At 38.1% G+C, this 22,601-nt stretch overlaps 1 protein-coding gene and 1 long non-coding RNA gene across 5 annotated transcripts in view; both read right to left on the bottom strand.

Annotated features, from left to right (window-relative positions):
* Positions 1-22,601, bottom strand: part of LOC133266482 (uncharacterized) — a 530,354-nt gene that overhangs the window by 441,730 nt on the left and 66,023 nt on the right. The gene's annotated exons all lie outside the window — the stretch shown is intronic.
* ZFAT (zinc finger and AT-hook domain containing) overlaps positions 1-22,601 on the bottom strand; it is a 529,595-nt gene that overhangs the window by 463,160 nt on the left and 43,834 nt on the right. For all 4 annotated transcript variants that reach the window (XR_009742419.1, XM_061447690.1, XM_061447688.1 and 1 more), the window contains exons 9-15: positions 21,693-21,842; positions 19,305-19,478; positions 15,894-15,982; positions 12,841-12,979; positions 9,126-9,244; positions 7,077-7,203; positions 5,316-5,446 (exon numbers count right to left, since the gene is read on the bottom strand). Coding sequence is in view for 3 of the 4 variants with exons in the window: in XM_061447690.1 (XP_061303674.1) it covers positions 5,316-5,446; positions 7,077-7,203; positions 9,126-9,244; positions 12,841-12,979; positions 15,894-15,982; positions 19,305-19,478; positions 21,693-21,842 (929 nt within the window). In the remaining variant the exon portion in view is untranslated. The remainder of the gene's footprint in view (positions 1-5,315; positions 5,447-7,076; positions 7,204-9,125; positions 9,245-12,840; positions 12,980-15,893; positions 15,983-19,304; positions 19,479-21,692; positions 21,843-22,601) is intronic.

Genomic DNA, 22,601 nt, shown 5'->3' with positions numbered 1-22,601 from the left:
AAAGCTACGTGCAAAATGTATTTCATGGCCCAAAGACCTTGTAAGTTCAATATAAAAAGCAGATACAGAAAAAGGAGAGTGGGGGAGTACAACATAAATGAGACAGGAGTAGTCTTGTGTGACAGACATTAGTATCAATATAGCAGTATAACGACAGATAATTACTGTCACCATATTTTTGAGGAGTAATTGAGAGAAGACAAAGAGGTACATATTGCTCTTCATTAAAAATTCACATAACTAAGCACAATATGGAACAAGGTATTAAGAAACTTGTTTGAACAAAGTAATGAGCAATTAAATCTTCATGGACTGAGCAAAGGTAGGAGTCAAAATCCTCACAGTTAATGAGAAATGGGTTCCTAAGCCAGAAAGGAGTAAAAAGAACTGGAAATGAAAACAAATGTCTGTTTGATGTGGCACAAAAGAACATCAGGTGAACAGAACTCTGTTCTGCTCAGAACTCTGTTCTGGAAGGGCAGAGAAAATCAATCTTTGAGTTCTTCTGAAAGAATACAAAAGGGGCAAAACATACATTGTGAATGTTAGGAAAAAAGTTTTTTGTTACCAAAACCCTGCCACGCAAACCCAGTATAATATTACAGGCTTAAGCATGGCAAATTAGCAGCACAATTGTCTACCAGAGTCCCAGTCAAAAACTCTGAAAAACAGGTAACACACAGCCAAATTTAACAACTTACTATTGCATGCTGACTAAATTCCTGCTTGAGACCAGGAATCCAAAATCGACTCATCTGCTTCAGTAATTTGAGGCAAAAAGAAGAATGCAACTTTGGATACGGCACTGTACACGGTTTCTACCTTTTGTTTCAAAGGCATTCGGTACAATTCACTACATTTATGAAAAATAAAAACATTAATTAAACCAGAAAGTACCTTTTTACAATTACACATTCCTGCTAACAAGCACTGGAAATGGAAGAGCAACAACCATGAAGAAAATAATGCTGATGGACACAGAGGGGGATCCCTTCTGATGCGGTGAGGGATTCAAGAAATAAGCCTCAAGGATGAACAATATTTCCTGCCATTTCTAAGCACTTACTAGGCGCTTTCCTACTTATTCTTCAAACCTGGCACTCTTTGTTCTCACCTTTTCCCCACCTTGTTACATTTTCTGGCCTTTAAGCAGTGCAGAACAACTCAACTAGCATGCCATAAAGTAACATCCATTAGTGCTTTCAGAAAGATCCACACTGCATCCCTAGTAACTGCAAAGGACTCAAACTGACAGGGATGCACTTCCCCCGCCATGCTGCGATCAAAGCTTCGGTGTGGATTTTTGCCAATCTCAGATCACACTGGTAACACTTCATATCAATGATTTTCTTCTCGGGCATTTGGTGTGTATGATGCTCCTTAGCAGCTGTATGTTTCCGTAGGTGCCACACAACATTTCTCCCAAATTAAATACCAGAAAAAGTTAAACTTTGATGACAGGTCAGTATACTGACCCTTAGGCAAGAATGAGCTAAAGTCATTTCAGACTCTAGACACCACCTCTGAAAGGCCTCACATACATGACACTTTCAGACTCAACAATGATTTCCATATCCCAATCATAATCCAAGCCAATAAAAGTTTGCATTTTATGGCTTTAAAATGATAAACTGAATCCCAGCTCTGACTAGGGCTGGTCATTGCTATGTTGTCAAGTTGCTTTCTTTTATAAAATCACTCCTATGAACAAAAAAATATAAAGTTTCCAATGTCAGAACTGAATTTCTTTCCTTCCAACATCACACTGAGGAGCTGGGGGCTTTGAACAGACAATCTGATCTTGCTTGCACCTCCATTATGATGTGTATTCACTATTTAAGATACTTGCAATAAGACTACATGCAACCCAGAACAATGATTTAATAGAACACCTCAAACAAAGTATCCTTTCTGTCTTGTGGCTTAATAGAAAACAATTTAAACCAATATACCGGTATAGTATATATATGAAATATACCATTAATACTAGCCCAGATCTAATTAATACACTGGACATCTTGCAATATGCTAAGAAGACTTACGGATAAAGACACAGTTTGTTTTTGCAGGCATTAACCTGAAATACTGCAAGTACTGCACACCAAAGGTATCTGAGCACACAGGTTAAGGGAAGTGCTGAAGCATGAAGATGGCAGCACTACTGATAAGATACATCTGGATTCACACATAATTTCAAGGATTAAGTGTAAATGACACTTCTATGGGTGAAAAGTAAGGAAGAGACAAGCTGTGGGAGAAAGTTCCAGGGAGGAAACAGGAGACAAAGAGAGCAACAATACAGTGGAACTTTTACAGCAATAAGTACATTCTAGTAATTCAAGATTTAGAAGTTCCTTGGTGCAAATACAGAACTATGAAAGGAACTTGCAAGGGCTAGCAAAAAATGAGATATGAAGGTAAGAACTGCTGAAAGAAATACATAATTTATATACTTAGAGGAAAAGAATAATACCGACGTAGCAGCATAAAACTCAGAACTACAATTAATGTTGTTAAGGAAAAAAGTAGAACGAAGCTGCTAAGGATGGACTCGCTGAGGCCATTAAAGAACAAGAGTGGAAAATCAGTGACAGCTGACGCTGATGTATTGCTGACATCCTGAATGGATTTTTTTTTGTCTCACAATCCACAAGAGAACCTGAAGGTCAAGGAAGAAAGCATGAAATAAATCTTCCAGTAGGAAAGTGAAATATGAACATTTCTTAAGATCACGTCAAGGTTAACCATTAGGAAGCCAACATAATTAAAACCTGACAAAGTCACAGGTACGAATGAGCGATATCTCATAGAAAGCTACTCAGAATTGGAGAAAAAAAGAAAAGCTGACAATACTGAGCAGGAGAGGATTACAGTCAGGTTAGCAGCATTTAAAGACTGCTTTCCCTCAACTTAAAATTGGTTGTGGCTCCAATTCTGAAGCAATGTTCTGGTAGGAAGACAAGAACTGGAAAGGAACTAAAGCTGTGGAGCAAATCAAACAGACTTTGATAAAACACTGATTTGCATAAAACACTAATTTGCACAGAAAATTAAAAGAGAAAAGAAAGTAAAAGAGAAAAGTGAAAGGAGAAAAATTTTAAAGAGGAATCATCATCATCTACAGGCCTTCCCCCATCCTTCCACTTCCACAAAGCCCACTAAAGGTAACTAAGCAGTCAAGTGGGCTGTCAGTAGCCATACTGCCACTTGATCCTCCCCTGGGAAATCAGATCTGCACGCTTCTGCACACACAAAGTGAAAAGTCACTCAGGCTACTAGAGAAAGAAAGGAGGAGGCATTCCAGTACATGCAAGACACATGTTAACAGAGGAATGGCGCTTCGAGCATCACAGTAAAGTGTTAGTAAACTCCAGCGAAAGCAAAGGTAGCACAAGATCGCTCAGCTTGAGATGCACTGAAATTCTTCACTGCATTTGCTTCTGTGGAACTTCAAGCTGGGGGGGGAATGCTTTCTACTAACAAAACTCTGAGGAGGGGGAGAAAACAAGTAAGAAAAGCAGCAAAATATTCTGTGGTCTGAGAATGCAATATTTGATTTGATAGAGAAGTGGAGATTATAATAGTTCTGTATCAAGCAGTGAGAATCACTGATGTATACTAGGCAAGGGAAAAAGAAGTGGTCACTGCTTATCAGCTTGTAAACTCAAAAGCCTAGAAATATCGATTAAAAAGTCAGGGGGAACATTAATTTTGAACATAAAAATTTCTCCACAAAAACCTACCACTAAATTCAGACGGCCTAAAAAAGAAGATGAGAGATTTTACGATGAATCAGACATTGATCAGATTTAATAACTGGAGGAGGAAGAATCACTGAATTTTCTTAATAATGTGTTCTTAAAGTTTAACATTCAAATATCAAAATGTAGGTTTCTGTGAAGAAATACTCAGCAGAAGCCTTGATGTTTGCAGTCCAAAGCCACCTCAAATGTACAATTACTTCCTTCTATTTGCTGATTTTGTGTAACTTATCATTCTTCATTTCTGAAGTGCTTTATTAACACTGTGCTTTGCAAATATTTTTAGCCAAAACTGTGCAGCAGCAAACTTCAAGGAAAACAGAAACACATTAAAGTACTTTTACCAATATCTCATGAGGTTTGTCCCACTTTAAGAGGAGCTATCGTGCTGCCTACCATCAATTCTATCAATTCAGTTGAATTCACCATTTTTCTGGAATAAGAATTCATGCAAAACCCTGAAATGGACCAATTTTATATATGCTTTTTTTTGATATTGATCTGTATTTTCTGGTGTTGCACAATTTCTCTGGAAACAACAAAATTAACTACAGATCTTTTCAACCAACTACAACTCAATTGGATTTTTCTTTATTTATATCAAGTGTGAGTGCCCACACTGACTTCTGCCTCACGTAAGTGACTGCTATAAAGGAGCACCTCCAATATTCTTCTCGGAGCTGTCACATGCCCACAGACCACTTGTGTTGCAACCCTCAGTGTGAACTCAGACTGAGAAGTCTCATCTTCTCCCCAGAGTACATGACTTTAGGACCCCACAAGCCTGTCAAACCTCAGCCACAGGACAGCACTGCAAAGGCTAACGACAATGGTTCACCCTTGGGTACAGTCCTACATCACTACACTGCATAAACAATGCCCTTCCATGCCCTTCTGTATCCGGATCAAAGCTGTGCCATGGACCTCCTTATTCTTTCAGATGACAATGGAACTAAGTGACCACGCACAGTGCAGATAATATTAAAAAGCCTGAAAATACCAGCTAGAAAAAAAACGTCTATTTGCACACATAGGTATGTGTATTTGTTGACTCATATTTTATATACAAGCAAAAATGTCTGCATTCTTATATGTGTATATATCATAGAATCAGAATGGTTTCAGTTGGAAGGGATTTTAAAGCTCATCAAGTTCCAACCCCCTGCCATGGGCAGGGACACCTTCCCCTAGATCAGGCTGCACCAAGCATGTCCAACCTGGCCTTGAACACAGCTTCCCTGGGCACCCTGTGACAGTGCCTCAGCACCCTCACAGGGAAGAATTTCTTCTGAACATCTAATCAAAATCTACCCTCTTTCAGTTTAAAGCCATTACCCCTTGTCCTGTCACTATTTGCTCTTGTATATGTATAAACATGTATGTGTGTGGGCATATAAGCACACACACAACATGTAGTAAATGATTACTTTAGGAAAAAATCTATACATATCTTGCACGGTCATTCAAAATTTAGCCCTTTCAAAGTAATACTCATTTCTCAATAAATCTATGAAAATTAAATATAGCTTGTTTAGAGAAGAAAAGAGCTCTTACCTGCTTCACCACTGTGACAGTGCCAGGTGCCATGGTAACTACAGAAGCAACCGCAGTGGTGTCATGGGTTTCTGAACCCAACTCAATGATTTGCTGCAGGATGTTTACAGCTGTTGGATCAAGCCTTTCACCTGATCAGAAAGACAGTAAGCATATGATCATTACAGTAAAACAGCTCTAAGGGTATGTGAATCTAACAGCTGGAGGCAACTCATTCCCCTTCTGCTTTAACTCTGACTCACAGCGCTGTTCATACATTTCAAATAGCTCAGTAATATAATTCAATAACAAATCTATGGCAGGAAAGTAGCCACAAAACAAATTTGCCTGAGGAATGTATGAACAGGAAGTGAAGCCACACTGATCATTTTCATGCCTATTTGAAAGAGATCTGAAAGAATCCATTGGATAAATAATAGATACAACTCACAGCATTAACTGCAAATTAGGAACCTGCAAGAGTTTACAAATCCAAATGTACATATGCCAGACATTCAGCTGAAACAGAAGCTGAACACTACACCTATATAACCACAACAGCTATTTGGTATACTACAAACCTCTGTTTACCATCTGTCTGGCCACCTGCAATACCCTTTAATGTAAAATAATAACTGTGATGGGGATCTGGGTCAGATAATTTCATTTCAAACAGAAAGTACTTCCATTATCTACACAAGAAACAATTTTATCTGAGTACTGAAAACTGCTTGTTTTAGCTTCTTTTGCTATACAAGTGCCTTTAGACAGCATAATATTGGTTTTCATACCTAGAGGCAATATGCTGAAAGAGTATCTGAAGTTGGATGCACTAAAAAGCAACTAATTCTACTCTACAAACTACATATTCATTCTTAAATTCAAAACTTATGTACAGTATATTCCATGATCGTGTGTATTTTAATTTAAATGTATAAATGCTTAAGTAAAGTTCCCAAGAGATTTTTACTCATTCAGATTTCCCAGCCATTAAAATAAAACAATATCCAGAAATTGTCAGTAACTTAATTGCAACACGCTTGGAAATGCCATTAAAAGTAGGAGGTTTTGAAATGTATCTGTATTATAAACTCTGAAGACCACAATGGTAAACAACTGTAAAAAGCTATCTTTTGCTAACCAACACATTTCTTCATATATGTAAACCCAAAATATATTAGCAACTGGTCTAGACTCTGATGTTTTAATACTCTCAGAAACCTGGAATTTTTTCCTCCTCTTCCAGTTTTGTTATTTCCCATTCAGCAGCCATTACCTAATCCCACTCTGATTCTTCCTCAATTTGATATGGAATAGCTTACTCAGCTTTGTGTACCATAAGAATTAAGTTAGTTAGTACTGTCTTGGGAACATGGTAAATGAGCTATTCCACTGTGTCACTTCTGCAGTCTGGCTGACTTAAGCAGGGAGAAAAATAATAGCTAGAGAATTGCCATTAGATACACACCATCTCCACTGCCAAAATAGCTGATTTCACAGTGTATTTAATAATACAGGCAGGAAATTCCACACCCCTAATAACTGAGTGCAAAACAGTGCATAATAAGTATTAATGACTTAAGGATACAGAAATTCATAAAGAATAATCATTTCTCATTATTTATCCCCAAAGAAAAATCCTGAAAGTAAGTTCTGGATGGCAAATTTCATCATTTTTAATTGACAGCAGATCATATGATTGCCCAGTATACTCAAAAGAATAATGTATTCATGAAAAAAAGATAAATTCTGTGTTCCAACCTGAAAAAAAAGGTAACTCACCATTCTCAGAAGTGTATCTAAGGTTCTGTAATGCAGCTACAGCAGCCTGAGTGCCCTGAACATCTTCTCCAGCCTCTGTGATATGGAGATATTGAGTGGATGCTTCTTCAGAAACTTCAGCAGTTAACTTGAAAACAAAACCCAGCCAAGGCATGAATAATCACACTTTCATTTTAGCAGCTCAGTGACAATCAAAGTTCTGAGTTTAAAGGAATGACTTTTGGACAACAAATACTGTAACTAAAGTTATGGAAATACTGAAGACTCTTCATTAGGGACTGTAGTGACAGGACAAGGGGTAATGGGCTCAAACTTAAACAGGGGAAGTTCAGGTTAGATATAAGGAAGAAGTTCTTTCCTGTGAGGATGGTGAGGCACTGGAATGGGTTGCCCAGGGAAGTTGTGAATGCTCCATCCCTGGCAGTGTTCAAGGCCAGGCTGGATGGAGTCTTGGATGACATGGTTTAGCATGAGGTGCCCCTGCCCATGGCAGTAGGGATGGAACTGGATGACCTTAAGGTCATTCCCAACCCTACCTATTCTATGATTCTATAGGTTTCTGTAATTCAAGAGTATTACATGGGAGCTGGGATATCACCCCATAGTTTTCTTCTAGATTCTACTTCAAAAGTTGTTTCAAGTATGATAAGTTATTATGACTTCAATTTTGTTGCACAGTTACTTTAGAACTAACAACTGATTTCTGTTGTATCAGTGTCTAGTAAAGACCTTTTAGGCAAAATTAGTCTGTAACACATGTTCTTGCAGATCTGGTAAAATGCCTGTGAAGTCTGAAAACAGCATTTTGTATCAGAAAAATTATTCTTCCTATAATTGTGTTTTTTTTCAAGACAAGCTGTCAGTATGCATTCCTGCTCTGATGGGACTTCTTTATAGCTGTTTGAGCCATAGAGACGTGCTTGCATCCTGGATGTCCTCTAATTTTTTCAGGTATGAGCATCAACTGAGAGAGTGTATAGAGAACTGTTTGTGAAATTCGTGTGGATACAAGACTTTGAAGAGCTACACTTTAAAATGCTTGAATAACTGACCATGCAGAATCTACTCTTATTTTTCAAGGACTTAATATTCCACCTGTGGATACTCAAAACCTGTTAAACAGGAACTGCGGGATGGCTCCTTTGAAACAGGGGTTAGACTGCCTGAAATTTAGCAGAACAAGTCTTAAAGTGTGGAGGTCAGCCAGCTGCACTTGACTTGTGGCTTCTTCCTCTCACTGGACACCAACAGCCTACTCAGGCAGGGGCAAAGACTACGCTTGCCAACTCTAATTTTTTACATATATGGGTCGACACAGTTCTGTGGTTTCCCCATAGCTTCTGCGTCTATACAGTCAGCTCTGCACTGTAAGACTAACAGTTTTCATTTTAGAACAAACTGCTGTGCACATAACAGCAGAGGAAAGCCTGAAAGGCAAAGCCCTCTCAAGAGCCCCAAAGAAAGAAAATTAAAGTTGTTGGCTTGGTTTTTATTAACCCAGCTTCTTGGGTCTAACTTAAATATTTTAAGGTCTGATCTTTGTGATGCTGTGATTTCCTACATTCTTTGGATTGAAGCTGAAAACACAGTACAAGTGACAGAAGACTCACTATATACTTACTCTGTATAACTAGATTCTAGATTCTAACCTTCTCTGGTCCAAGCCCTAAGCTATTTTCATCAATTCAAACTAAGCTTGCAGCTTTGTGCATCTTGCAGTAAACACCAGGGAATATTTAGCAGGTAACAAAATGCAGTAAGTTTTTAAATTTCACACTTTTTCACTACAACTTTCACCCTTTGTGCTCCAAATAGAGGACTGGATCCCTAAAAGGCAGGAATAAGCACTTACAAGGATGTTAATCGTACCAGTTATTAAAGCAGTCGAGCTTAACATTCATAGAGAAGTATGCATTCAAAATGGAGATGAGAATACATGACCTGATTGCATATAAGGTCAAGAACACTTTCTGGAATACTTCTTATCCTAACTTTTCTCCCTATAGTTATTTAAAATCTTGCGCCAAAGCCATGGCAACTTTGCTTTACCTCCCACTTGGTCTCCCCATCTTGTTCCACTAGCTTCATTCCATGCTTGTTTTTAAGGTGTCTGTTGAACTCCCATTTTGTGCCGTACACAAAGCTGCAGACAGGACACTTAATGCCACCTATAAGGAAACAAATTCCTTGAGTTATTTTCATACAAATTCTTTTCCAAGGCAGTAAGAACCCATTTAATTTGACGCCATCTTAATCAAGCCACACAACTGTAATTTAAAAGGCTTTTCTTTAGCCATATGTCCAACATGAAAAAAGGGGAAGAAATAAAGTAGTTGAACTTCTATAGTGCTTAAAGAGCAATTTTGGATTAATGGTAATGGGAAGAGTCTGGAACAACTCGTATATCTGGGAAGCTACTGCAGTCCTGCTTTCCTGACTGCATGCCTCCCTTTGGTGGATGTTAAGTTGCAGGAATGCTGTTCCAATCTTTCCCCTTCTCTGCATCTCTCCCTGGGGAACCCCAGCCACAGACCAATTAGAAAGAAAGAGCAGGAACAGACAGCTCCCTGCATTAGTCTCAGATACAGCATCACTCCTGCAATATGTCCATGTAAGAAATACTGGTTTCATCTCTCAGGAACTAAACGTTATGGGAGTAGCCAAACTATAACAGAGAGAACATGAACTGCAAAGTAAATATCTCCTGGGTGAGATCTTGTACTTCCTTTGCTGATAAAAGCCATTCTAGAAGTGGCATGTACATTGGAAAGCGAAAAAGTTTTTGGCCACAAAAAACCACTGCAAACGTAGGGGATGCTTCAGTCTGTGCCTAACAGTCGTGTTTCCGGATGAAATTCAACAGCAGCTCTAGTGGAGACTAGTTCAAGTTTCCAAATGAAGTTTCTTTCAAGTCTGAGGGTGTCTGACCTACATTCTGCTTTAGGCCCACCAAAACCAAAGCTTAACACCTGTTTTATATAACTCTGAACTAATGCTTCTGCACTGTAGATACTCTTTTATTTCAGATCATACGGCTCCTTAGAGACTATGTCTACTCCATTACACATCATCACAGCTTCTAAATGTGGATGCATGTATAGTTCAAAAATCTACAAGACTGGGGTCTCTGACAAGCTCCAGCTTTAATTACTGGTACCCTGTTGTCTTGCAAAGCCCTGCTGTGCCAGCCTTTGAGACACAATGCAAAACCAGAGTGTACTCTTTCAGTCAGTGCTGGGATTTCTTTTGAAGTGCTTATAAACACTAAGATCTCAATATTCAACATACACAATAGTGGCATACATGAATCATTTTTAAAACATGTATCTTCTCTAAAACAGCTGTTAGAGTTTTCTCAAGTTTCAAACAAATGGTATTTTTTTGGCACATTATCAAAGCAAACTGGAAGAGTTAACACTGTAATGTCATCTTCACCCAACTGTCTCCGCTTTTGAGAGTTTCTACTGTTTATGTTACTATACAAAATTGTAAACCTAAGTTTTCTATCTGCAAAATGATGCACAGCATGAATTTAGCACAAGGTTTACAGTATGAGTGTACAGGATTACAGACAAAAACCTGAGAATGACAAAATCGTAAGTATCCAATTTTCTACGCTAGATTAAACAGCTTTTACTCTTTTTCCCCTGATGAAAGTCAATTGGTCAAATGTCACATCTCAGCTGCTTGTACTTATGCAAAGAAGTATTGCTCTTCTTCCCCCCTATTGACTAAAGCAGAACAAAAATAATCTGCAGGTGATAAATGGTTGCACTAGGTGATCAGAACTCACCCTAACAGATCTAATGGCTAGGGAAGTGTTATGCCACTTTAGGAACTATGACACCAGATGGCTGACTCCACATTATCATGGCAAATGATGACTCTTACCCATCATGTCCAAATGCCTCAAATATACTCTCATAAGCTGGTTATAAGCCAAGCCCTCACTGCATAGTCTTTTATGGATCAGGTAATTAGAAAAGCATTCTGGTTTACATTAATGGAAACTCACCTTATGGTACTCTACCAGGTGAAAAGAAATAAACTTTTTATTTTGATAAAACCAGAACATAACTACTCCCAGTCACTAGGGTCTTTCACTGTGGATGAGGCGCTTAGTGGTTTAGTGGTGGACTTGGCAGTCCTTGGGTAAATGTTGGACTTGATGACCTTGAAAGTTCTTTTCCAACCTAGCTGATTCTGTGATTATTCTTACAGGATCTCCCCTCCTAGTTCTCAATCTATTATAACTCTTAATCAAACTTCACTATTATAGCAGATGCTCAATACTGCATCTCTAGACAAAACTGAGATAGGTTCCCTATTAAGGGAAACTCAAAAGTTCACAAAAGAAAAATACCCCTCTTCAGACTGGGACAAAGATATTATCAGTTACAGAAAATGAAATTAAATATTCATTTCACACCAATCTGTACTAATGGCAAAAACCTGCTGTTGTGAAAGAGAGGACACATTTCTGCATTACTCTGGTATTGAAACTATAATAACAATACAGCAGAAGAATTAAAGCTGTTCCCTCTTCTATGAATCATTCATTTATTCATAACCTCATTCTAGGAATCTTGAGATGAGTCCAGCTGTCTACACTCATACAAATATTTCCAGTTAAGATTATCTGCAATGCAGTCAAAAACCAGTTGAGAGTAGAGAAGGTGAACAAGTATAAGGCCATTCACTCCAGGCTCAGTGCATAACTTAGAATGAGAATACAATATGAATAGATACAGACAGCTTTTACTAGACATTAATCTTTGTTAGTTTCCTTTTAACATACATGAAGGGCAGCATATACAGTAAATTTGGATTTAATATGGAGCTATAGAACAATGAAAAAGAAAAGCATAAATGCGTGTAAACAAACATAACAATGGCCCCAAGTAGAAGGGGAGAAGAAGATGAACATCATACTCCTCCCAGCTAAGAACTCCAGATGCCAATAACTTACTGAAAACCCCATTCCAATGCTAACATCAGAGGGAAACCACCCTTCTTATGACTGGGAGAAACAGCGGAGGGAAACCACCCTTCTTATGACTGGGAGAAACAGTGGAGGGGCGTCCACAGTACCAGCAGAGGAGTAAAAATTAATGTGTGTGTTACTATTTTAATTGTATTAGTAATACTATTGACTCTTCTCTTGTATACTAGTGCTCTATTTTATTTTTTTTATAATAATAAATAGATCTAGAATAATAGTGATTCTTGAATTTGACTGTTAAGATCTCCATTACACTAATATTTATACAGATAAGGTGTGCTTCCTTTAACCAGAAACAAGATTATCAGCGTTAACAATTTGCAACTTGTTTTACCTGTACTCTCTTCCCTCTCCCCATTTTAGTAGTGCAGAATGATTTGCTGCCATTTACTCTTCAGTCTCTTCCCTCACATTTGCTCAACCTTACCTTGAGTTCAACCTTCCCAAATTGTCTTAGAAATTTATCAGTAGAATGATAGAAATTCATCATTCAACAGATAGTAATACTTACAAAAGGAGACAAACATGTGAAAATGATAAATGTATGCAACAAGGAGTAGTACAGGCAAGGTCAATCACACCACCCTTTAGAAACCAAGAACTGAATGAAGGGTAAAAAGTGGCCATTTCAGTACTAAGAAAAAGTAGCAATGATTTATCACATAACTCCCAATAAACCAAGGAACAAATATCACACAAAAGTTAACTTTACACCAAACTCACTTCAGCAAATAATAAGTCTACTATACAGTAGATATGTACCTTGTTGGATCAGGGCTTCTGCTGCAGGCTCCCCAGAACCTACGTTTACATACTCTTCATTAGGATGCTTTCTGTTGTAATGCCTCTTCAGGGAACCAGATATGTTGCAGGAATAGTGGCAGTGTGCACAACGGAAAGGCTAGGAGCAGAAAGGAAAAATTAGGCCATATTTCTTGTCCTCTTCAGGATACAGGTCTAAAGCTGCAATGTTTCCAGAAACATGTTCATTTCCAGTTTAGACATCTTCCAAGGAGACCTTCCAAAATTAAATATAAATGGAAGTTGTAACTCAATGCTACCTAAAATTTGGTACTTTTTATTACGTGCATGACACTTGAGTATTCTCACCATTATAAGTTTATTATCTACTTTTTGTAATTCAGGAAACTGTGGTTTTGTAATTGATGATCACAGGCCTGACCATGTGAAGCCTTTTCTACTAGAAGGAAGTGACTCAGCTGCCATGAGCTTTGGTCTGAAAAGGGAGGTTAAGAGAGATAAAACAACTGGAGGCACAATATGATTGTGCACCCAACCTAATTCCACAGGTAACGGTACCTGACAGGGTTGATCCCTTTCCTTTTCTTCTCTCTCCAACATGCTTTCAACAGCTCTTCTTTCACTGGCACCCACATTCATCTGATCATTTGGTAAAGTAAGTTTTGGGAACTAAAGGAACTGATTTTTAAGGATATATCTGCCTTCAACTGACATGGGGAGACATTTCTAAGGAAAAAAAGCTTAGGAAAACAAGTGTTTGTGCCTAATGTTAGCCTTTGAGAAGAGCCTTCTGACTGAGAGTCACAGTTACAGGAAGCTTAACACAACCATTAGAGTCCTGGAAAAGACTGTGACATTGACCAAAGTCCTAGGGGAAAAGTCAAGTACCCCTGTATGGGATACAAAATACACAGCAACCAGGCCTGAAGACGGTTCGTACAGAAGTGTTTATTAAGAAGCTGAATTTAAAGAAGAGAAATGTCTGAAGTCAAGGTCTGTTGACCAGAACATTCCCCTAAGCTTATGGCTCACGACCTTCCTTCAGGCTCCAAACAGCAACAATAAGGAAGAAAAGTGGTGTTCAGATCCCCTTAACCTTACATTTAAGAGGGTACTGAAAAATTCAGCTATTCCATTTTTCAGAGAGGGATACTCTCCTTTCTATTGCTGAAACAGTCTTCTTTCCAAGAAAACATTTCTGACAGACTCCTGTGTTACTGTACCACTTTCTACATGTTTGCATGTCCTGTGTGTTACCGGCTAATGGATAGCAGGACTGTAAATTCATGGAACTTGGAAATACCATAGAATGGTTTGGATTGGAAGAGACTTTAAAGATCATACAGTTCCAACCCCTGTCATGGGCAGGGACACCTGCACTAGAGCAGGTTGTTCCAAGCTCCATCCAACCTGTCCTTGAACACTGCCAGGGATGGGGCAGCCACAGCTTCTCTGGGCAACCTGTGCCAGTGCCCCACCACCCTACCCTCACAGGGATGGATTTCTTCCTAATACCTATCTAAATCTTCCTTCTTTCAGTTTAAAGCCATTCCCACTTGTCTTATCCCTACACGCCCTTATAAAAAGCCCCTTTCCAACTTCCTTGCCAGCCCCTTTAGGCACTGGAAGCTGCTCTAAGATCTCCCCAGAGCCTTCTCTTCTCCAGGCTGAACAATCTCAACTTTCTCAGCCTTTTTTCTTGGGAGACAGATTATATTATCATTAGGTCACATAACTACTGACATGACTGAGTTGGATACGTTGCAAACAACTGTCCCAGAAGGAGGCAATGTGTTACTAGCAGTTTTTGAACGCCTTTTGACAAATACTCCCAACTGACCTATTTCAGTGTTTTGCAGTTCTCTTGATAATGCACTGAATAGAACACTTACATGCAGGCTGACAGAGGACTGAAAATAGATGCTGAGTCAACAGTTTTAAATCTAACCCTGAGGTTAGAACCAGCTATATTTAAAGAACTGCATTATGAGTACATTCATCCCGTTAGCCATTAAAAAGAAGAAAGATGTATTTTCATTTCCACAAAATCCTTTTAAAAAGATAAGTCCCCAGCAAAGCCACATACTGAAGACAGGAAAATTATCTGTTCAAAATGTATCCTCTCTTTAGATGACTTGCTTCATTTGCTTTTATGTCTTGCCTTCCAAAATTTAAACCATGAATCAAAAGACTGTCTTGCTTTCTGCCTTATGGAGGTACATAGCATTGGTGCTTATTAAGAATGGCTGAAGTGTACTCCTTATAGAAGCAGAATTATTTGCTAGATAAAGAAAGATGGTGCAAATGAAAATAGTATGATAGTTTCAATAAGAAATATGCTCATAGCCAAGAGAAAATGTTGCATTAAAATGAACATTTTCATATAAAATACTGGATTTTTCTGGAAAAGAAACGTACATTATTTCTATTTCCTCAATATAACATTTCACAATTCATTACATCAAAAACGATCATGCTGAGAAGCAACGTGAAATTTAGGAATAAAATCATACTACAGTTTATTGAAGTAAAACATATCTCTAACCTAAACACTTCACAGAAACATTAACAATCCTTAAAACTCTTTCCAAGACACGTTTCAGATAAATGGGGTGCTTTAGAATTAATTCTCTTCAATTTTCTTCTAGTATATGAACTTATCTCTAGTACAATAGAATGGCAAACCTTCAGAGAAAATTAAGGTGGCAATGAACAGTGATGGATGCAGTTTGCTTTCCTATTTCCCTACGACATTTTAAGGTACATGTTAGATGAGTTGTCTTAAGGACTCACAATCACAAAAATCCAATAATGCTTGATTTATATTGCAACATGTATTTTTGGCAAGTAAAGATACCAGTTACAAATTGTCTAAGGATTAAACAACCCTACGTCAAAAGTCTGAATATAAAGTCAAAATCCCCAAAACACTAAAATGTTAAGATGCACAATTGTCATCAAACGGGAAAATGTGTCAGTTTTAAAACTGTTGTCTGAAGTTCCATGCTTTTCGAAATCACTTATCAATAAGCATGATTTCTATGTTTTCTTACCTTAAAAGAGACATGTTGCTCCATATGACGGAGGAGCTGTGGTTTTTGGGCAGCTGTATAGTCACACACTGTACATTTAAACTGCTTTCCTGAAATGGGAATAGAAAATGGAATACTTTTTTCTACTGAAGGTCAGAAAATGACTGATTATATTTCCTCATATGAACAATATTCAAAAGTCTGACACTTACTCTGCAAAATTTTGGTTAAACAGAGCTAAGAGCAGGGTAAGGAAGAAAAAAGACTTGAATGTCATCTTTAAATTATGAGCATTAAATAGGCTAAATGCTTCTGGGATAGTAACTTGGGAAAGAAAAAGAATTGTTACAGTGCAGCCTAAATGAAAGAAGGAAATCAATTATTTACAACTGGAGGCACAGTTATTTTGCTACCTATAAAGTACATTTGGAAATCCTTAATACACAGGTGCTTGTTTATGTTCACGTGTTTTTACCTATTTCTCTCCCAAGCACTGAACTGTTATGATTCAAATACATTTTCCTTTCAAAGCATTATCTCTCCCAAATAACCTTTTCTTTCCTTATGATTTAAAACAACAGAATTGCCTTCCTTTTATTCTCTGGGGTTCATACTCCCTTTCTCCATTATTTCATCTTTAAGACTCTATTAGCCTGCTACCTCCAGCCAAATAACAAAATGTATTATACAGAGAAAGACTTCATTCTTGCATATTAACTGCTCATAGCTGGTAAAATGTATTGACTTGATATGGAATAAGCATGTATTAAAAACTAATGCAAAAGCAAAAGAAGTAAAATGGAAGATGGAGAAGAACAATACAAAATATTTTGTATTATCCTGAAGAGATCAGATTTCTTCAAGAAGTTACAAGTATTTTATACTAGGTGTGAAAGTTTCCATAAAACAGAGCTAAAAAAAAACCTTAATACAATTTATGACATCAAATTAATATAATGAAACCCAGGCTTTCTGGTTTATTTCTAATCACAAACTAATAAGCCCAAACTATGGAATTGTTTTCTATCATGCTACTCTCAAGAAGTCCGTCTTCTGAAGAAGAATAAAGCAGACAGAAACCTGCTTTACATTCCACTGGTTGAACTGACCTTGCAGGGCTGATATTTGAATAAAAACTGCCTGGATTCATAAGTCAGGAAGACAAGACTCATAAACAGCAAAACATCTTTCAAATTCATTCTTTGTGAAATACCTGAAGAACACTGGATGTGCACTAGCAAGAACTTTTGAAGTGCTGTCACTTTAGAAAGGGACATTGGGCAAAGAGAAACTGTCAGCATTCAAGAGGCTGAAAGTCCCTTGAGAAATCTGACATTACATTCCTGGAGACAAATGTTACCTTATTTTTCACAAGTGTCTGGAATGCATGAAGAGGTTACTGGGGTGGACTTAGAGAGGGAAATTTCTTAAGACTCCACAGATAGTGAGATTCTGTTTCCACCTGAGCCAATGGCAAAATGCATTTCCAAAGGTATGGGGAATTTCCTGGAACACTTTTGGAAGCGTAAAAAGCAAGGCAAAAGAGTGTAAATCTTGGATGTATTTGCATCAGTCAAAGAGGGAGGTGGATCAAAAAGGAATATTCAATCACCTCAGTTAAGGCAAAGGATGATGACAGTCTGAAGCCAGATAAAAAAGGCTCCTGGTAATAACACTGCCTCTAGAGTCATGGTTTCAGCCTGACCTAGCAGTAAATGGTAAGAGAGCATAGTTCCATGCATGCAAATAAATATTTAACTTCATACCTTCAAGCCAAAGCCAGACAAGGCAGCTCCTGCACAACTACAGTGCCAAATTTCAAAGCAGCCTCAGCTGAATTGCAGTAATGGCTTACACACATGTATAAAGTGGAGCTAATTCCCAGGTAAAATAAAATTCAACTTTCATTGCTGAATTTCCCTATTTGGACACACCAGATGGTGAAAACAAAACAGAAAGGTTTTGAAATGAAACCCCATGCAGAGAGGTTTTTAAATAGTCTAATCGTGCTCTGAATGTCCTTTTAATTCAAATGCAATCTGCTTCCTTCTCCCAGCCAGGAATCAGCTGAGGACTGCATTTGATAAGTAAAATCTTGATTCCTTCATATAAAGTTCAGATGTATGGGGCAGCACCTGCTTGATACTGACCAAGCTGTTTCAAAATCTTGGGAAGTACTTCTGGAATAACAAGTGACTAACTCATAGTAATAACACAGTAACTATAGGCTTCCTAAAATACAGAATCATAGAATGGTTTGGGTTGGAAAGGACCTTAAGATCACCCAGTTCCAACGCCCCTGCCATGGGCAGGGACACCTCACACTAGACCATGTCATCCAAGGCTCTGTCCAACCTGAACACTGCCTTGGACTTGCTTGTCCAATCTGAACAGCAATCCTTGAACACTGCCAGGGATGGAGCATTTACCACTTCTCTGGGCAACCCGTTCCAGTGCCTCACCACCCTCACAGTAAAGAACTTCTTCCTTAAATCTAACCTGAACTTCCCCTGTTTAAGTTTAAACCCATTACCCCTTGTCCTATCGCTTCAATCCCTGATGAAGAGTCCTTCTCCAGCATCGTATCAATGCAAAAGGGATCATCTCCTTCAATTATACATGCAGATACAAGCATAAATAACATAAATATCTCTGAAAAAACCTTCACATAGATTCTTAAGTTGCAAGAGAGCATCGTGTGCTTTCTAGGAAAGGATAATACTAATGAATATGCATTTTTAATAAAAATTGTTTAAATGAAATGGTCAATAGAGTGAAATGAGGTTTCACAAGGTTGCATGAGTAACAGCTATCAAGCTACTAAGTCATAATGAAGGTCTGTACAGCTTATCTTGCTATTTTCAATTTGATAATCAGAGGAATAAAATACTGTTCTAGCCCAAATTTTCATACAAAAGATAATATTTTTCTGGATTTGCATCTCACTTCTTTCTGTTATCACAGAAATATTAAGATTACAGAGCAAATTCAGCTGCTGCATGTGTGCACGTAGAGAACACATGCTCAGGCTTGCCACTAGATGATTAGACGCAGAGCTGCACTAGCCTTGCCTCTGTTGGGCTACTGGACTTGCCAACTCCCAACAATACTCTTGCAGAAGAAAGTAGTAAGAGACGTAATTATGCAACTATTTATGCTTTCAAATTTCTATTGAGATCAACAATTGTCTGTAAGAATATAAAAAGATATAAAGCAAACACAAAGTGTCTCAAATACTGCAGAGACAACTGGTTTTCTTTCACAGATACTAATTTTGCAAAGGTTTGAATTATTTCACAGTGTCTCAGAGGGATAAAAAACATCTGTAGGCAGCACTTTGTTCAACTGAAAAATGCTTGTTAGCAAGGCCCTGTAGCACAGCCAGTATTTACTGCCTTGGAATAAACTTGCACTTAATAAACATACACTTACCATCAGCAGTATGAAGGAGTTTATGGCTCTTCAAAGTGCCTTTTGATTTGAACTTTTTCCCACACATATCACAAAGGTGTGTTTTCTCAGTGCTGTGACGATTCATATGGGCTTTCAAGTTACTCTTGCTGCGAGTGGCATACTCACAGAGGGAGCATTTGAAGGGTTTGACACCTACGAATAAAAATACATACTATGATACAAGCAAGCTGAACCTTGTGATGAGAGCAGGGACATGTGAGCAACACAAACAAGGTCCAACTTGTGGAAAACTTGGCTATCTGCATTTAAGAAATCTCACCTACAGCCTCTGCGTAAATGATACCAAGCTCTTGACAGCATTATTTAACTTACTGAAAGGAGGGCTTCTTTCAGAATTAAGTACTTTCCTATTGAAGCCAGGCACTGAGTTTAACTAAGGATATACTAACGCTTTGGTCTTGGTGTGTCCATCCTCCATTTTGAAGTAGAGTCCACTGCCTAAATTGATGCCTAGCTGGTATAGATACCAAATATCCCTCTAAAAGTCTTCAGATAACTATCATAGAGTCATAGAATTGTTTAGGTTGGACGGGACCTTAAAATCATCGAATTCCAACCCCCCTGCCATGGGGCAGGGACACCTCACACTAGACCATGTTGCCCAATGCTCTGTCCAGCCTGGCCTTGAAAACTGCCAGGGATGGAGCATTTATCACTTCTCTGGGCAACCTGTTCCAGTGCCTCACCACCCTCACAGTAAAGAACTTCTTCCTTATATTTAACCTGAACTTCCCCTGTTTAAGTTTTAACCCGTCACCCCTTGTCCTATCACTACAGTCCCTGATGAAGAGTCCCTCTCCAGCATCCTTGTAGGCCTCCTTCAGATACTGGAAAGCTGCCATCCTTCTTCATTTAATAACATAAAGAATGAAGAAAGCTGTTTTAAGAAGGACTGGTTAATGAGGTACTTGTGCAAAGCTGTGTTTTATTGTTAGCTACTATCAGGCTGGCTAATGGCTTACATTGTAGTACTTATTTTTTAATTTATTATTTTTGGCCCCCTTGGTAAGATGCAAGCACTTACAATTTCACTTCTCTCAAACAGTCCAAAGTATGTAACAGAGAGAGACACACAGTATGTCATCTAACAAGTCTACAGGAACAAAGTAAATCCTTCAGAATCTGAATTGGCAGAGTAGTTCAACAGTTTCATGAGGCTCTGGCAGTTTTAGAATGATATTCATGACCTCAGAACTAGATTTACAAGCATGAGGAATTATAACCTACTTTAAGCAGACTTGATTGCACATTTTGATTTGGAAATAAATTTCTATTCACCTCTTTCTCACATTAGTTAGATGGGTTCCGAGCCTTCTTGGCAGAACAAACAAACTGTATCTAAAGGAATACACAAGTAATAGCTCTAAGCCTACAATTTTGTATTACCTAAACTCTTTAGTGGAGTAAAGGCTACTGGAAAAGAAGCACCACTACAGTACATAGACAGGTGAGCTCACAGTTAAAGCACTCAAACAAATATGCAATACTAGAACAAATGTCTGAAGTATCTGCATGGGAACAAACACTTTGGAACCAAAATGCCGGTTTAAGAGTATCAAAACCCATTATCCCCTTTATGCAGAGAGAGGGCTAAAGAAACCAAAATCATGCTCGAACACTATAGTCAATCTGTTCCACAGACTATTAACTGATTAAAGAGCATACAAGTAAGTGGTCTTCCAATTGTTAGAAAAATAGACAGACTGGGTAGACACAAGATTTTACTGGGCATAGATTTTAAGTTCAAGGCATTTTTAACTTGTGTGTTGCCACATTACTGGAATTTCTCCCTAAAAAGTCATAGATATGATCAGCATTATCTTATGGATTTTTCATCACTTTTTATGCCTGTGTCAGCTACTTGCCATGCTCAGCATGATTTACCTAAATTACACACAGAATTTATATGTATACATCAAAGCAACCGGATTTCAGTTGTTTTCCTAATAGGTTTCCAGTCCAAGTATTTTTGGACAAACGCGAAAGCAGCAGTTACCCATGAGAAGATACATAAAATCACTTGCTTGAAGAGACTAAGCATGCATTTAATTCACTCCTCCTTACTCACTTTTATTACACAATACTTTTATAGATGTTTATGAATGAGTTTTTGGGGAAAACTGAATCAGAAACATACTAATTTTATAAAACATTTAAGCTGTCTATTCCTGTTATGAGTGTGCAGCTCCATATGTGATCCAGAATGTATTAAATTATTTAGCCTCCAGTGTAGCGTAAGGATTTTGATTCAGGTATAGCCATAATTTTGAATTCCTTTTTATATCAGCAAAGCTCATGTGGAATGAGACTGATTATATACCTGAAATTTTAAAAGCAGAGTTTTACCTTCATGAGCCCAAATGTGACGTTGAAGGTCTGACCCATTCTTCATAAAATAAAAATCACAGTAGGGACATTTCACAGCTCGCTTTCCAATAAGTCCTTTCAGCTGAACTCTTCTGCCAAGAATCTCAGAAATAGTCGTCATTGAAACCTCTGAGAGAAATATAAAAGGTAATAAAAAACAGAAAGACATGAGAGAATTTGTTCTGTAAGTAATATTGAAGAGCTAGATCCCAATTCACTCCAACTTTTTAAAAGCTCTACTTCCCCTACTGCCACTCAAATAAGACCTGAGCAAAGAACATAAGGACCTTATTTCCTGCAGGGTTTCAAGTCACATCAGCCATAGCTAGAACGGTCAGAAAGTCTGATAATCAGGTATAAACTATAAAGAAAAAAACAGACTCACGGAATAATGTGATTGGAAGGACCTCTAAGGTCACCTCTCCAAGCTGGGCCAACTCTGGAGCTCCAACTTCAAAGTTACATCAAGTTGCTCAGGGTCATATCCAGTCCTGTTCTGAACATATCCAAGGACAGAGTTTCTACAATCTGTCTTGGCCCGTTCCAGTGTTTGATGACCTTTACAGTCAAATTTGTTTTTCTCATTTCTAATAAGAACCTCCTTGCTTCAACTCATTGCCCTTCACTGTAGAATCCCAAGCAGATTCTGACTTTGTCTTGATTCTGGCTCTGTCTTCTTAATGTCCTATTAGATAGCTGAAGGCAGCAATTAAGATTCCTCTTCTCGCCTTTGCTTATTCAGGCTCAACACACTCCACTCTGTAAGTTTTTCCCTCATACGATCTAGTGTTTCGGTTGTCACAGTGAAAAAGCTTAAAATAATGACATTTAAATTAAAGTGTCCCAAATACACATAATGAAAACATTGCCAAATGCTTTTAAAAACTG

The sequence above is a fragment of the Pezoporus flaviventris genome, unplaced genomic scaffold, assembly GCF_033815535.1.
Source record: "Pezoporus flaviventris isolate CSIRO_AGI_PZ_B2104156 unplaced genomic scaffold, CSIRO_AGI_Pfla_v1 ptg000007l, whole genome shotgun sequence".
NCBI lineage: Eukaryota > Metazoa > Chordata > Aves > Psittaciformes > Psittacidae > Pezoporus > Pezoporus flaviventris.
Note: the sequence above shows the minus strand (reverse complement) of the source record. Positions and strands in the feature narration are given on the sequence as shown.